The following is an 18,309-nucleotide window of genomic DNA, read 5'->3' as shown; positions in this document are numbered from 1 at the left end:
AGTGAACAATGCTATTCAGCATCTGAAACATGTATTTCATCATGGGAACACACTATAGGCTATAGTGGTGGGACGATACATCGATGCATTGGTGGATCGCAATATTTTACTAACTGATACAGGTATCAATTACAGTCGTACGCTAAGTAAAAAATATTGATTCATACCTTAAATGTTTTCTTTAATGTCTATAACACGGAACACTAATTAGTAGTGAAAAATAGCAGTGAAAAAGTAAATATTTTCATCCATTGAGCCATACTTGACACTGCCAACTGTAAATCGTCAGTGTGCCAGGTCTTTGACCATCCTGTCTATGAAAAAGATGACTAACGCACCACAGATAAGGGCACATACACGTATCGGATCGTGAGCAAGGTATCTTGATACATATCGGATCACACAATTCGTGTATCGTCCCAGCCCTAATAGAGAGCAAAAACATTACTATATGTCTGTTAGTATTCGTGTCTTCCTGTCTGTTTGCCACAATATTTCCATTGGTATGATGTGACTGTCTCCGTGTAACACCCGACCCTTTCCCGTGTGTTGTCGGTCTGTCTTTGACCATCGACGTTTCTCCTTTCTGTGAATAACTCGTTGGGTTGACATCTTGAAAGTCTGGTTGACTTGACGATCTACTATTTGTGCAGCCCATAGTTTTTGTCCATCGCTGGACGATAATGTTTTGAAAATAATGGCCGCGATTATCTACAAGCACGGAAGTGCTGGGATTATATCTCGCACATGCGGTTGTTTACACTCGACAACGGGTCGTCTCCAAAACACCAAAGCCAGAAGTGACGAGCACTGCTATTGGCTCATTGTACGGGTGCGTTCCATTTTCCACACACTGACAAGAAGGTGTCGCACGGTTATCATGCAGTGTCGCTGATGACACGTACATACGTCTCTTCTCATGGCTGTTTTTCACTTGCCAAAGCAGCAGTAGAAACTAAAAGTTATAGTCCACTAGTCCTTATAATGATAACATATAGCAAAACCCTCTAAAAAGGCAAATGTCTACTAGTCCTTATGATATCTTAACTACTTGACAGTTTGTAAAGGACTACAGGACTAGTGCCAATTTCTGACACTGCAAAGCGTGTTGATAATATTAATTTTACACATACAAGCAAAACGATAAATTAAATTACTTGGCTAAAGTTACTTAGGCCAAAGTTGTATTTCCAAAACATTGAAGAGAGATTTCAAAGGCTTAAGATTCAATGGGACTTTCTCATTTGTGGTAGATTCATTCACGGAAATATTTGAACAGTTCTACGTGATATACATTCAAAGCTTGAGCTATGTGTACGAGGAGACAGTGGCGTGACAGATTTGTTCACGTGTTGCACGGGTACCCGTCAGTGATGTATAGGCAGCCAAACTCCTTTCTCGTTTTATATGCAGACATGAACGCTTCCCAGCGCCGCCATCTTCCTGAGGCAAGAGAGTTAACTTACTTAGTGGGCACCAGTAATGGGCTTCACACATTGTACCCATGTCGGGAATCGAGCCCGGGTCTTCAGCGTGACGAGCGAACGCTTTAACAACTGGGCTACCCGACCGCCCCCAGTAAAGGCGAACCCCCTGGAATTATTACAGAGGACTTAAAATACACACCGTGTCATGCTATACATATTTAGGATTGTACTTTACTCCGAAACAGGTCTTGACAAAAGTTCTTTGAAGTCAATCAGAAAAAGTATGTCTATTAATCTACAAACTACACTACAGTTGCAGAGGCCCACATATTACAACGGCATGACAACGTTTTGACGACATGGTACTTCCATTAATATATGGAGCAGAAATCTGAGGGTGTTAAACATAGACATTTTAGGTAAGGTATAGACGAGAAATATTTCAAGAGAACCATTTACATAGCGAATTCGGCCATTCTAGGGGAATGTGGACGACATAGCTTATATACTCGTACAACGGACAAAAAATAAGGGAACTAATTATTTGAGACCCGTGAAGATCCAGGATAGAACAGATCTTCAGCAACCCATGCTTGCCGTAAAGATCCGAGGTAGAATAGGTCTTCAGCAACCCATGCTTGCCGTAAATGGCGATTATGCTTGTCGTAAGAGGCGACTAACGGGGTTGGGTGGTCAGGCTCGCTGACTTGATTGAAGCATGTCATCGTATCCCAATTACGTGGATCGATGCTCATGATGTCAATCACTATCTGATCCAGACTCGATTATTTACAGACCGCTGTCATATAGATGGAATATTGCAGAGTGCGGCGTTAAACAACAAACAAACAAATGAATGTAGCTATCGTTAATGAGTACATTCACAATACCGTGGCGCTGCATCTAAACACAACATCTAATCACATCTAACTTCACATCATGCATGCACTGCACGTGATTCACGTGCAAACAGAAGCGAAAGTGTGTGCGTCTGTTGGGAAACTCGCAATCACAAATGCAACTGAGCAAAGCAAACGCTAAAAATACCCCCGTGACAGCAGCATCTCATTGAAGAGACAAATGGTAAATTGTGGCTACGATAGAGAAGGGGGCGTCTATATCCCAACTTGCCCGAATGTTTGGCAAATCAAAAAGTGTATTTTCAAGTACTGTCAAGAAGGATGGGTTACCATGAGACCCGGGAGTGGCAGACCCACAAAACGCCATCTGGACAAGATCGTCTCATCACAATAATTGCACTTCGAAATACATTCCAACCTGCTCCTGTTATCAAGAGAGAATTCTCTACAGTAAAAGGAAGGGGAATTTAAACATCTTCCCTTACAAACCGGGTTTATGCAGCTTGAAAGCAAAGCGTCCTGTGAAGGGTGTGACCCTAACCGCTTTACCATAGGTGGCACAGATTGGGGTGTGCTGGGCAACACCAGGGACGGGTTGGGCAACACCAGAGATAGGCAACACCAGGGACGGGTCGGGCAACACCAGAGAAGGGCTGGGCAACACCAGGGACGGGTTGGGCAACACCAGGGACGGGCTGGGCAACACCAGAGAAGGGTTGGGCAACACCAGGGACGGGCTGGGCAACACCAGGGACGGGTTGGGCAACACCAGGGACGGGTTGGGCAACACCAGAGACGGGTTGGGCAACACCAGAGACGGGTTGGGCAACACCAGGGACGGGCTGGGCAACACCAGGGACGGGTTGGGCAACACCAGGGACGGGTTGGGCAACACCAGGGACGGATGGGCAACACAAACGTTGTTGGCGACGTAGCATTAACACGCATTGTTTTTTGTTACGATATGATGTGTATAATTTCCAACAGTGCAAGCAACCATACATATGTAGTTTCTTCAAATGCAGACCTGTGTACAATTTACTGTATATACTTGTTCAGTGGGACAATGACCTGCAACTTCATGAACAAATTTAATGGATACCTTTTTTATTTTTTAATCATCTGTTTCTTTCGAATAGCCCCTTCATATTTATATTCAGTTCAGGCGGGACGACGTTCACACAGCGCTAAGAACGCCTTGTGAGTCGGAACCCAGGACACCGCCAAGAGCCAACGTGTCGGGGCCACTTGAAGCGCTCGTAAAATCTCCATCACCGCCGTCACACTGCTTGTTTGTGGTGATTTGCTTTAAAAGAAAATAGTTTGTTTCAGGAAGTACTGGACAAAGGTAAATACATGGTCTACCTACCTACCTACCTATCCACCCACCCATCCACCTCCCTCCCTACCTACCTACCCACCCACCCACCCACCTACTTGTGGACAAGATAACGGCATCCATTACATCTGTAGAATAATGTCTCCTTGTGAATTGCTGATTTGAGTAAGTGAGTTAATGTTTAACGTCGCATCGGCATTGTGTCACTCATTTAGGGTCGAGAACAGTTATTGAATTTAATTAAATCCACCATTACATTAAAAGAAATAATCTTTAATACTTCATGGGCTTGAAAACTCTACGTTCATACACCATAAGATGCACATGGAATATACATTGTGAACTACATTATAGCAGGGGAGAGAAAATCTTCTGTAGGGACTACGGGCGGGAGGTATGGCTTAGGGGATTGCTGGGGTTTTTTATCCAAAAAAAATGTCCAAGAAAAGTCTTTACAAAAATAATTATGCCTCAGACTGTTGTAGAAAAAGAATTTGTCTGCCACCAAACTTATATGGTTGCAATCCAAAATATCTGGTTTTGCAGCTGTAACTGACAAAATATCTAGTCTCCAGATAAAATCCTAGAATATCTAATGATCAGTCCCTCACTTACTAGCCCTGATGATAACGCAGAACTCCCAAAACACAGAACTGCTGAATCAACAAGTATTACGGTTGACATGTTTCTGACACGGTCTCCCACTGTGGTACACTTGCCGCGACAGGACCTGTTGTCGCGTCTCCAGTTTACTTGGTTCTTGGCCTACAAGTATCCATCAAGGAGTACTTGTGCGGCACCTGTCTGAGACGTAACATATTCCACAAGATGATGTTGAATAGTCACATCTACTGTACATCCCCTGTGAACTCTATATGTTCTACTTGAAAGGATCCATGAAGATCCGGGTTGGAATAGGTCTTCAGCAACCCATGCTTGTCGTAGAAGGCGACTATGCTTGTCGTAAGAGGCGACTAACGGGATCAGGTGGTCAGGATCGCTGACTTCATTTTGACCATCTGGGTGACCATGTCACGTTTTGGTCAGTATAGCAGGAAAGCAATACAGGCTTGTTTCCAACATGTCCAGTGTACTGACTGGGTTCCTGACAAGTATGTCAGTCATATCAGTGTGCCAGTCAAATGTGTGACGAACGTTCCAAGTGATGAAGGTCTTTGCAGTTTATGAAATTGGTAAAATCTAGAAACATAATCAAAGCAAATCATGGGATTCAAGCTCCAACTCCAACCCATCTGATTCTGACATGCACAAGGCACCGACGACGTCATCTGTAACACTAACACGTACAACGGTGTCATCTGTAACCCTGATATGTACAGCGAGGTCATCTGTAACCCTGACATGTACAACGGTGTCATCTGTAACCCTGACATGTACAACGGTGTCATCTGTAACCCTGATATGTACAGCGAGGTCATCTGTAACCCTGACATGTACAACGGTGTCATCTGTAACCCTGACATGTACAACGGTGTCATCTGTAACCCTGACATGTACAACGAGGTCATCTGTAACCCTGACATGTACAACGAGGTCATCTGTAACCCTGACATGTACAACGGTGTCATCTGTAACCCTGACATGTACAACGGTGTCATCTGTAACCCTGACATGTACAACGAGGTCATCTGTAACCCTGACATGTGCAACGAGGTCATCTGTAACCCTGACATGTACAACGGTGTCATCTGTAACCCTGACATGTACAACGGTGTCATCTGTAACCCTGACATGTACAACGAGGTCATCTGTAACCCTGACATGTGCAACGAGGTCATCTGTAACCCTGACATGTACAACGAGGTCATCTGTAACCCTGACATGTACAACGGTGTCATCTGTAACCCTGACATGTACAACGGTGTCATCTGTAACCCTGACATGTACAACGGTGTCATCTGTAACCCTGACATGTACAACGGTGTCATCTGTAACCCTGACATGTACAACGAGGTCATCTGTAACCCTGATATGTGCAACAGGGTCATCTGTAACCCTGACATGTACAACGGTGTCATCTGTAACCCTGACATGTACAACGGTGTCATCTGTAACCCTGACATGTACAACGGTGTCATCTGTAACCCTGACATGTACAACGGTGTCATCTGTAACCCTGACATGTACAACGGTGTCATCTGTAACCCTGGTGTGTACAAGGTACAATGGTGTAATTGTAACACTGACTTGTACAAGGTACAATGATTTAATTGTAACACTGGCTGGTACAAGGTACAATGGTGTAATTGTAACACTGACTTGTACAAGGTACAATGATATAATTGTAACACTGACTTGTACAAGGTACAATGGTGTAATTGTAACACTGACTTGTACAAGGTACAATGGTGTAATTGTAACACTGACTTGTACAAGGTACAATGGTGTAATTGTAACACTGACTTGTACAAGGTACAATGGTGTAATTGTAACACTGACTGGTACAAGGTACAATGGTGTAATTGTAACACTGACTTGTACAAGGTACAATGGTATAATTGTAACACTGACTTGTACAAGGTACAATGATGTTATTGTAACACTGACTGGTACAAGGTACAATGGTGTAATTGTAACAATGACTTGTACAAGGTACAATGGTGTAAGTGTAACACTGACTTGTACAAGGTACAATGGTGTAATTGTAACACTGACTTGTACAAGGTACAATGGTGTAATTGTAACACTGACTTGTACAAGGTACAATGGTGTAAGTGTAACACTGACTTGTACAAGGTACAATGGTGTAATTGTAACACTGACTTGTACAAGGTACAATGGTATAATTGTAACACTGACTTGTACAAGGTACAATGATGTTATTGTAACACTGACTGGTACAAGGTACAATGGTGTAATTGTAACACTGACTTGTACAAGGTACAATGGTGTAATTGTAACACTGACTTGTAAAAGGTACAATGGTGTAATTGTAACACTGACTTGTACAAGGTACAATGGTGTAATTGTAACTCTGACTTGTACAAGGTACAATGGTGTAAGTGTAACACTGACTTGTACAAGGTACAATGGTGTAATTGTAACACTGACTGGTACAAGGAACAATGGTGTAATTGTAACTCTGACTTGTACAAGGTACAATGGTGTAATTGTAACACTGGCTGGTACAAGGTACAATGGTGTAATTGTAACACTGACTGGTACAAGGTACAATGGTGTAATTGTAACACTGACTTGTACAAGGTACAATGGTGTAATTGTAACACTGACTTGTACAAGGTACAATGGTGTAATTGTAACACTGACTTGTACAAGGTACAATGGTGTAATTATAACACTGACTTGTACAAGGTACAATGGTATAATTGTAACACTGACTTGTACAAGGTACAATGATGTTATTGTAACACTGACTGGTACAAGGTACAATGGTGTAATTGTAACACTGACTTGTACAAGGTACAATGGTGTAATTGTAACACTGACTTGTACAAGGTACAATGGTGTAATTGTAACACTGACTTGTTCAAGGTACAATGGTGTAATTGTAACTCTGACTTGTACAAGGTACAATGGTGTAATTGTAACACTGACTGGTACAAGGTACGATGGTGTAATTGTAACACTGACTTGTACAAGGTACAATGGTGTAATTGTAACACTGACTTGTTCAAGGTACAATGGTGTAATTGTAACTCTGACTTGTACAAGGTACAATGGTGAAAGTGTAACACTGACTTGTACAAGGTTCAATGGTGTAATTGTAACACTGACTGGTACAAGGTACAATGGTGTAATTGTAACACTGACTGGTACAAGGTACAATGGTGTAATTGTAACACTGGCTGGTACAAGGTACAATGGTGTAATTGTAACACTGACTGGTACAAGGTACAATGGTGTAATTGTAACACTGACTGGTACAAGGTACAATGGTGTAATTGTAACACTGACTGGTACAAGGAACAATGGTGTAATTGTAACACTGACTTGTACAAGGTACAATGGTGTAATTGTAACACTGACTTGTACAAGGTACAATGGTGTAATTGTAACACTGACTTGTACAAGGTACAATGGTGTAATTGTAACACTGACTTGTACAAGGTACAATGGTGTAATTGTAACACTGACTTGTACAAGGTACAATGGTATAATTGTAACACTGACTTGTACAAGGTACAATGATGTTATTGTAACACTGACTGGTACAAGGTACGATGGTGTAATTGTAACACTGACTTGTACAAGGTACAATGGTGTAATTGTAACACTGACTTGTACAAGGTACAATGGTGTAATTGTAACACTGACTTGTTCAAGGTACAATGGTGTAATTGTAACTCTGACTTGTACAAGGTACAATGGTGTAAGTGTAACACTGACTTGTACAAGGTTCAATGGTGTAATTGTAACACTGACTTGTACAAGGTACAATGGTGTAATTGTAACACTGACTTGTACAAGGTACAATGGTGTAATTGTAACTCTGACTTGTACAAGGTACAATGGTGTAATTGTAACACTGACTGGTACAAGGTACAATGGTGTTATTGTAACACTGACTTGTACAAGGTTCAATGGTGTAATTGTAACACTGACTTGTACAAGGTACAATGGTGCAATTGTAACACTGACTTGTACAAGGTACAATGGTGTAATTGTAACTCTGACTTGTACAAGGTACAATGGTGAAAGTGTAACACTGACTTGTACAAGGTTCAATGGTGTAATTGTAACACTGACTGGTACAAGGTACAATGGTGTAATTGTAACACTGACTTGTACAAGGTACAATGGTGTAATTGTAACTCTGACTTGTACAAGGTACAATGGTGTAATTGTAACACTGGCTGGTACAAGGTACAATGGTGTAATTGTAACACTGACTGGTACAAGGTACAATGGTGTAATTGTAACACTGACTGGTACAAGGTACAATGGTGTAATTGTAACACTGACTGGTACAAGGAACAATGGTGTCATTGTAACACTGACTGGTACAAGGTACAATGGTGTAATTGTAACACTGACTGGTACAAGGTACAATGGTGTAATTGTAACACTGACTGGTACAAGGTACAATGGTGTAATTGTAACACTGACTTGTACAAGGTACACTGGTGTAATTGTAACACCGACTTGTACAAGGTACAATGGTGTAATTGTAACACTGACTGGTACAAGGAACAATGGTGTAATTGTAACACTGACTTGTACAAGGTACAATGGTGTAATTGTAACACTGATTTCTACAAGGTACAATGGTGTAATTGTAACACTGACTGGTACAAGGAACAATGGTGCAAATGTAACACTGACTTGTACAAGGTACAATGGTGTAATTGTAACACTGACTGGTACAAGGTACAATGGTGTAATTGTAACACTGACTTGTACAAGGTACAATGGTGTAATTGTAACACTGACTTGTACAAGGTACAATGGTGTAATTGTAACACTGACTGGTACAAGGTACAATGGTGTAATTGTAACACTGACTTGTACAAGGTACAATGGTGTAATTGTAACACTGACTGGTACAAGGTACAATGGTGTAATTGTAACACTGACTTGTACAAGGTACAATGGTGTAATTGTAACACTGACTTGTACAAGGTACAATGGTGTAATTGTAACACTGACTGGTACAAGGTACAATGGTGTAATTGTAACACTGACTTGTACAAGGTACAATGGTGTAATTGTAACACTGACTTGTACAAGGTACAATGGTGTAATTGTAACACTGACTGGTACAAGGTACAATGGTGTAATTGTAACAATGACTTGTACAAGGTACAATGGTGTAATTGTAACACTGACTTGTACAAGGTACAATGGTGTAATTGTAACACTGACTTGTACAAGGTACAATGGTGTAATTGTAACACTGACTTGTACAAGGTACGATGGTGTAATTGTAACACTGACTGGTACAAGGTACGATGGTGTAATTGTAACACTGACGTGTACAAGGTACAATGGTGTAATTGTAACACTGACTTGTACAAGGTACAATGGTGTAATTGTAACACTTACTTGTACAAGGTACAATGGTGCAATTGTAACACTGACTTGTACAAGGTACAATGGTGTAATTGTAACACTGACTTGTACAAGGTACAATGTTGTAATTGTAACAATGACTTGTACAAGGTACAATGGTGTAATTGTAACACTGACTTGTACAAGGTACAATGGTGTAATTGTAACACTGACTTGTACAAGGTACAATGGTGTAATTGTAACACTGACTTGTACAAGGTACAATGGTGTAATTGTAACACTGACTGGTACAAGGTACAATGGTGTAATTGTAACACTGACTTGTACAAGGTACAATGTTGTAATTGTAACACTGACTGGTACAAGGTACAATGGTGTAATTGTAACACTGACTTGTACAAGGTACAATGGTGTTATTGTAACACTGACTGGTACAAGGTACAATGGTGTAATTGTAACTCTGACTGGTTCAAGGTACAATGGTGTAATTGTAACACTGACTTGTACAAGGTACAATGGTGTAATTGTAACACTGACTTGTACAAGGTACAATGGTGTAATTGTAACACTGACTTGTACAAGGTACAATGGTGTAATTGTAACACTGACTTGTACAAGGTACAATGTTGTAATTGTAACAATGACTTGTACAAGGTACAATGGTGTAATTGTAACACTGACTTGTACAAGGTACAATGGTGTAATTGTAACACTGACTTGTACAAGGTACAATGGTGTAATTGTAACACTGACTTGTACAAGGTACAATGGTGTAATTGTAACACTGACTGGTACAAGGTACAATGGTGTAATTGTAACACTGACTTGTACAAGGTACAATGGTGTAATTGTAACACTGACTGGTACAAGGTACAATGGTGTAATTGTAACACTGACTTGTACAAGGTACAATGGTGTTATTGTAACACTGACTGGTACAAGGTACAATGGTGTAATTGTAACATTGACTGGTTCAAGGTACAATGGTGTAATTGTAACACTGACTTGTACAAGGTACAATGGTGTAATTGTAACACTGACTGGTACAAGGTACAATGGTGTAATTGTAACACTGACTGGTACAAGGAACAATGGTGTAATTGTAACACTGACTTGTACAAGGTACAATGGTGTAATTGTAACACTGACTTGTACAAGGTACAATGGTGTAATTGTAACACTGACTTGTACAAGGTACAATGGTGTAATTGTAACACTGACTTGTACAAGGTACAATGGTGTAATTGTAACACTGACTTGTACAAGGTACAATGGTATAATTGTAACACTGACTTGTACAAGGTACAATGATGTTATTGTAACACTGACTGGTACAAGGTACGATGGTGTAATTGTAACACTGACTTGTACAAGGTACAATGGTGTAATTGTAACACTGACTTGTACAAGGTACAATGGTGTAATTGTAACACTGACTTGTTCAAGGTACAATGGTGTAATTGTAACTCTGACTTGTACAAGGTACAATGGTGTAAGTGTAACACTGACTTGTACAAGGTTCAATGGTGTAATTGTAACACTGACTTGTACAAGGTACAATGGTGTAATTGTAACACTGACTGGTACAAGGTACAATGGTGTAATTGTAACTCTGACTTGTACAAGGTACAATGGTGTAATTGTAACACTGACTGGTACAAGGTACAATGGTGTTATTGTAACACTGACTTGTACAAGGTTCAATGGTGTAATTGTAACACTGACTTGTACAAGGTACAATGGTGCAATTGTAACACTGACTTGTACAAGGTACAATGGTGTAATTGTAACTCTGACTTGTACAAGGTACAATGGTGAAAGTGTAACACTGACTTGTACAAGGTTCAATGGTGTAATTGTAACACTGACTGGTACAAGGTACAATGGTGTAATTGTAACACTGACTTGTACAAGGTACAATGGTGTAATTGTAACTCTGACTTGTACAAGGTACAATGGTGTAATTGTAACACTGGCTGGTACAAGGTACAATGGTGTAATTGTAACACTGACTGGTACAAGGTACAATGGTGTAATTGTAACACTGACTGGTACAAGGTACAATGGTGTAATTGTAACACTGACTGGTACAAGGAACAATGGTGTCATTGTAACACTGACTGGTACAAGGTACAATGGTGTAATTGTAACACTGACTGGTACAAGGTACAATGGTGTAATTGTAACACTGACTGGTACAAGGTACAATGGTGTAATTGTAACACTGACTTGTACAAGGTACACTGGTGTAATTGTAACACCGACTTGTACAAGGTACAATGGTGTAATTGTAACACTGACTGGTACAAGGAACAATGGTGTAATTGTAACACTGACTTGTACAAGGTACAATGGTGTAATTGTAACACTGATTTGTACAAGGTACAATGGTGTAATTGTAACACTGACTGGTACAAGGAACAATGGTGCAAATGTAACACTGACTTGTACAAGGTACAATGGTGTAATTGTAACACTGACTGGTACAAGGTACAATGGTGTAATTGTAACACTGACTTGTACAAGGTACAATGGTGTAATTGTAACACTGACTTGTACAAGGTACAATGGTGTAATTGTAACACTGACTGGTACAAGGTACAATGGTGTAATTGTAACACTGACTTGTACAAGGTACAATGGTGTAATTGTAACACTGACTGGTACAAGGTACAATGGTGTAATTGTAACACTGACTTGTACAAGGTACAATGGTGTAATTGTAACACTGACTTGTACAAGGTACAATGGTGTAATTGTAACACTGACTGGTACAAGGTACAATGGTGTAATTGTAACACTGACTTGTACAAGGTACAATGGTGTAATTGTAACACTGACTTGTACAAGGTACAATGGTGTAATTGTAACACTGACTGGTACAAGGTACAATGGTGTAATTGTAACAATGACTTGTACAAGGTACAATGGTGTAATTGTAACACTGACTTGTACAAGGTACAATGGTGTAATTGTAACACTGACTTGTACAAGGTACAATGGTGTAATTGTAACACTGACTTGTACAAGGTACGATGGTGTAATTGTAACACTGACTGGTACAAGGTACGATGGTGTAATTGTAACACTGACGTGTACAAGGTACAATGGTGTTATTGTAACACTGACTTGTACAAGGTACAATGGTGTAATTGTAACACTTACTTGTACAAGGTACAATGGTGCAATTGTAACACTGACTTGTACAAGGTACAATGGTGTAATTGTAACACTGACTTGTACAAGGTACAATGTTGTAATTGTAACAATGACTTGTACAAGGTACAATGGTGTAATTGTAACACTGACTTGTACAAGGTACAATGGTGTAATTGTAACACTGACTTGTACAAGGTACAATGGTGTAATTGTAACACTGACTTGTACAAGGTACAATGGTGTAATTGTAACACTGACTGGTACAAGGTACAATGGTGTAATTGTAACACTGACTTGTACAAGGTACAATGTTGTAATTGTAACACTGACTGGTACAAGGTACAATGGTGTAATTGTAACACTGACTTGTACAAGGTACAATGGTGTTATTGTAACACTGACTGGTACAAGGTACAATGGTGTAATTGTAACTCTGACTGGTTCAAGGTACAATGGTGTAATTGTAACACTGACTTGTACAAGGTACAATGGTGTAATTGTAACACTGACTTGTACAAGGTACAATGTTGTAATTGTAACACTGACTGGTACAAGGTACAATGGTGTAATTGTAACACTGACTTGTACAAGGTACAATGGTGTTATTGTAACACTGACTGGTACAAGGTACAATGGTGTAATTGTAACTCTGACTGGTTCAAGGTACAATGGTGTAATTGTAACACTGACTTGTACAAGGTACAATGGTGTAATTGTAACACTGACTTGTACAAGGTACAATGGTGTAATTGTAACACTGACTTGTACAAGGTACAATGGTGTAATTGTAACACTGACTTGTACAAGGTACAATGTTGTAATTGTAACAATGACTTGTACAAGGTACAATGGTGTAATTGTAACACTGACTTGTACAAGGTACAATGGTGTAATTGTAACACTGACTTGTACAAGGTACAATGGTGTAATTGTAACACTGACTTGTACAAGGTACAATGGTGTAATTGTAACACTGACTGGTACAAGGTACAATGGTGTAATTGTAACACTGACTTGTACAAGGTACAATGGTGTAATTGTAACACTGACTGGTACAAGGTACAATGGTGTAATTGTAACACTGACTTGTACAAGGTACAATGGTGTTATTGTAACACTGACTGGTACAAGGTACAATGGTGTAATTGTAACATTGACTGGTTCAAGGTACAATGGTGTAATTGTAACACTGACTTGTACAAGGTACAATGGTGTAATTGTAACACTGACTGGTACAAGGTACAATGGTGTAATTGTAACACTGACTGGTACAAGGAACAATGGTGTAATTGTAACACTGACTTGTACAAGGTACAATGGTGTAATTGTAACACTGACTTGTACAAGGTACAATGGTGTAATTGTAACACTGACTTGTACAAGGTACAATGGTGTAATTGTAACACTGACTTGTACAAGGTACAATGGTGTAATTGTAACACTGACTTGTACAAGGTACAATGGTATAATTGTAACACTGACTTGTACAAGGTACAATGATGTTATTGTAACACTGACTGGTACAAGGTACGATGGTGTAATTGTAACACTGACTTGTACAAGGTACAATGGTGTAATTGTAACACTGACTTGTACAAGGTACAATGGTGTAATTGTAACACTGACTTGTTCAAGGTACAATGGTGTAATTGTAACTCTGACTTGTACAAGGTACAATGGTGTAAGTGTAACACTGACTTGTACAAGGTTCAATGGTGTAATTGTAACACTGACTTGTACAAGGTACAATGGTGTAATTGTAACACTGACTGGTACAAGGTACAATGGTGTAATTGTAACTCTGACTTGTACAAGGTACAATGGTGTAATTGTAACACTGACTGGTACAAGGTACAATGGTGTTATTGTAACACTGACTTGTACAAGGTTCAATGGTGTAATTGTAACACTGACTTGTACAAGGTACAATGGTGCAATTGTAACACTGACTTGTACAAGGTACAATGGTGTAATTGTAACTCTGACTTGTACAAGGTACAATGGTGAAAGTGTAACACTGACTTGTACAAGGTTCAATGGTGTAATTGTAACACTGACTGGTACAAGGTACAATGGTGTAATTGTAACACTGACTTGTACAAGGTACAATGGTGTAATTGTAACTCTGACTTGTACAAGGTACAATGGTGTAATTGTAACACTGGCTGGTACAAGGTACAATGGTGTAATTGTAACACTGACTGGTACAAGGTACAATGGTGTAATTGTAACACTGACTGGTACAAGGTACAATGGTGTAATTGTAACACTGACTGGTACAAGGAACAATGGTGTCATTGTAACACTGACTGGTACAAGGTACAATGGTGTAATTGTAACACTGACTGGTACAAGGTACAATGGTGTAATTGTAACACTGACTGGTACAAGGTACAATGGTGTAATTGTAACACTGACTTGTACAAGGTACACTGGTGTAATTGTAACACCGACTTGTACAAGGTACAATGGTGTAATTGTAACACTGACTGGTACAAGGAACAATGGTGTAATTGTAACACTGACTTGTACAAGGTACAATGGTGTAATTGTAACACTGATTTGTACAAGGTACAATGGTGTAATTGTAACACTGACTGGTACAAGGAACAATGGTGCAAATGTAACACTGACTTGTACAAGGTACAATGGTGTAATTGTAACACTGACTGGTACAAGGTACAATGGTGTAATTGTAACACTGACTTGTACAAGGTACAATGGTGTAATTGTAACACTGACTTGTACAAGGTACAATGGTGTAATTGTAACACTGACTGGTACAAGGTACAATGGTGTAATTGTAACACTGACTTGTACAAGGTACAATGGTGTAATTGTAACACTGACTGGTACAAGGTACAATGGTGTAATTGTAACACTGACTTGTACAAGGTACAATGGTGTAATTGTAACACTGACTTGTACAAGGTACAATGGTGTAATTGTAACACTGACTGGTACAAGGTACAATGGTGTAATTGTAACACTGACTTGTACAAGGTACAATGGTGTAATTGTAACACTGACTTGTACAAGGTACAATGGTGTAATTGTAACACTGACTGGTACAAGGTACAATGGTGTAATTGTAACAATGACTTGTACAAGGTACAATGGTGTAATTGTAACACTGACTTGTACAAGGTACAATGGTGTAATTGTAACACTGACTTGTACAAGGTACAATGGTGTAATTGTAACACTGACTTGTACAAGGTACGATGGTGTAATTGTAACACTGACTGGTACAAGGTACGATGGTGTAATTGTAACACTGACGTGTACAAGGTACAATGGTGTTATTGTAACACTGACTTGTACAAGGTACAATGGTGTAATTGTAACACTTACTTGTACAAGGTACAATGGTGCAATTGTAACACTGACTTGTACAAGGTACAATGGTGTAATTGTAACACTGACTTGTACAAGGTACAATGTTGTAATTGTAACAATGACTTGTACAAGGTACAATGGTGTAATTGTAACACTGACTTGTACAAGGTACAATGGTGTAATTGTAACACTGACTTGTACAAGGTACAATGGTGTAATTGTAACACTGACTTGTACAAGGTACAATGGTGTAATTGTAACACTGACTGGTACAAGGTACAATGGTGTAATTGTAACACTGACTTGTACAAGGTACAATGTTGTAATTGTAACACTGACTGGTACAAGGTACAATGGTGTAATTGTAACACTGACTTGTACAAGGTACAATGGTGTTATTGTAACACTGACTGGTACAAGGTACAATGGTGTAATTGTAACTCTGACTGGTTCAAGGTACAATGGTGTAATTGTAACACTGACTTGTACAAGGTACAATGGTGTAATTGTAACACTGACTTGTACAAGGTACAATGGTGTAATTGTAACACTGACTTGTACAAGGTACAATGGTGTAATTGTAACACTGACTTGTACAAGGTACAATGGTGTAATTGTAACAATGACTTGTACAAGGTACAATGGTGTAATTGTAACACTGACTTGTACAAGGTACAATGGTGTAATTGTAACACTGACTGGTACAAGGTACAATGGTGTAATTGTAACACTGACTTGTACAAGGTACAATGGTGTAATTGTAACACTGACTGGTACAAGGTACAATGGTGTAATTGTAACACTGACTTGTACAAGGTACAATGGTGTAATTGTAACACTGACTGGTACAAGGTACAATGGTGTAATTGTAACACTGACTTGTACAAGGTACAATGGTGTAATTGTAACACTGACTTGTACAAGGTACAATGGTGTTATTGTAACACTGACTTGTACAAGGTACAATGGTGTAATTGTAACACTGACTTGTACATGGTACAATGGTGTAATTGTAACACTGACTTGTACAAGGTACAATGGTGTAATTGTAACACTGACTGGTACAAGGTACAATGGTGTAATTGTAACACTGACTTGTACAAGGTACAATGGTGTAATTGTAACACTGACTTGTACAAGGTACAATGGTGTAATTGTAACACTGACTGGTACAAGGTACAATGGTGTAATGGTAACACTGACTGGTACAAGGTACAATGGTGTAATTGTAACACTGACTTGTACAAGGTACAATGGTGTAATTGTAACACTGACTGGTACAAGGTACAATGGTGTTATTGTAACACTGACTTGTACAAGGTACAATGGTGTAATTGTAACACTGACTGGTACAAGGTACAAAGGTGTAATTGTAACACTGACTTGTACAAGGTACAATGGTGTAATTGTAACACTGACTGGTACAAGGTACAATGGTGTAATTGTAACACTGACTTGTACAAGGTACAATGGTGTAATTGTAACACTGACTTGTACAAGGTACAATGGTGTAATTGTAACAATGACTTGTACAAGGTACAATGGTGTAATTGTAACACTGACTTGTACAAGGTACAATGGTGTAATTGTAACACTGACTGGTACAAGGTACAATGGTGTAATTGTAACACTGACTGGTACAAGGTACAATGGTGTAATTGTAACACTGACTGGTACAAGGTACAATGGTGTAATTGTAACACTGACAAGTCTAGGACAGTTACTATCAACAACAAAGCCGTCTGTTCTGGTGCTAGATCATCTCTCCATGTTTCCTTCAGTTGTTGTAAATTGTAATGTAGCTGAAAGAAATGAATGAGAAGCACAGTATGTGAGCACATTCCTTGAAGTATCTCTGTTTATTTGTGCCGGCAGATCCGGTCTTCAGTTAATATTAAAACAAAACACGAGAAGCAACTCCTGTTTCTGTAGAAACTCACAGCACAATACTGTACTCTCTTCAACAATTGAGCAATATTATTAATCCTATATGTTACATACATATACACATCTCAAGGCTGAACCTGTCAACAGTTATTACAACAACGTGGTTCTCAGACAGTAACTCTCAAACATGTCTGCCTCGTGCCGTTGTCTATCGGCCACAGTTCATTTCGTGTAGAGTCAGTTCGACTGCAGTAATCGTGGTAAAGACTACATTCAGTTAATCCCACCCCTTATTTGATAATGGACT

At 39.4% G+C, this 18,309-nt stretch overlaps 3 protein-coding genes across 3 annotated transcripts in view; 1 reads left to right on the top strand and 2 right to left on the bottom strand.

Annotated features, from left to right (window-relative positions):
• The window catches only part of LOC124151896 (calpain-A-like), a 28,632-nt gene extending 27,796 nt beyond the window's left edge, over positions 1-836 (bottom strand). Inside the window, exon 1 of the mRNA XM_046524584.2 lies at positions 449-836. Coding sequence (XP_046380540.1) covers positions 449-658 — 210 coding nt within the window. The 5' untranslated portion in view covers positions 659-836. The remainder of the gene's footprint in view (positions 1-448) is intronic.
• A 1,932-nt stretch (positions 837-2,768) lies between these two features.
• On the bottom strand, positions 2,769-4,636 carry LOC125379975 (chondroitin sulfate proteoglycan 5-like). Its single transcript, XM_048395899.1, has 2 exons — positions 4,632-4,636; positions 2,769-3,129 (listed from the first exon to the last, which is right to left on the bottom strand). The coding sequence occupies exons 1-2, from the start codon at positions 4,634-4,636 to the stop codon at positions 2,769-2,771; spliced, it is 366 nt and encodes a 121-aa protein (XP_048251856.1).
• Positions 4,637-4,958: 322 nt separating this feature from the next.
• LOC125379974 (keratin-associated protein 16-1-like) lies at positions 4,959-18,047 on the top strand. Its single transcript, XM_048395898.1, has 2 exons — positions 4,959-5,807; positions 17,991-18,047. Exons 1-2 carry the CDS (start codon positions 4,959-4,961, stop codon positions 18,045-18,047), a joined length of 906 nt encoding a protein of 301 aa, XP_048251855.1.
• The last annotated feature ends 262 nt before the right edge of the window (positions 18,048-18,309 follow it).

Source organism: Haliotis rufescens, unplaced genomic scaffold (genome assembly GCF_023055435.1).
Source record: "Haliotis rufescens isolate VD_foot unplaced genomic scaffold, xgHalRufe1.0.p SCAF_15, whole genome shotgun sequence".
NCBI lineage: Eukaryota > Metazoa > Mollusca > Gastropoda > Lepetellida > Haliotidae > Haliotis > Haliotis rufescens.
Note: the sequence above shows the minus strand (reverse complement) of the source record. Positions and strands in the feature narration are given on the sequence as shown.

Excerpts from the sequence above, each read along its gene's own strand:
- LOC125379974 (XM_048395898.1), top strand. The coding sequence starts at position 4,959 with ATGTACAGCGAGGTCATCTGTAACCCTGACATGTACAACGGTGTCATC. Across the intron at positions 5,808-17,990 it reads GTAACCCTGGTGTGTACAAG|ATCCGGTCTTCAGTTAATAT; the intron begins GTACAATGGTGT and ends TTGTGCCGGCAG.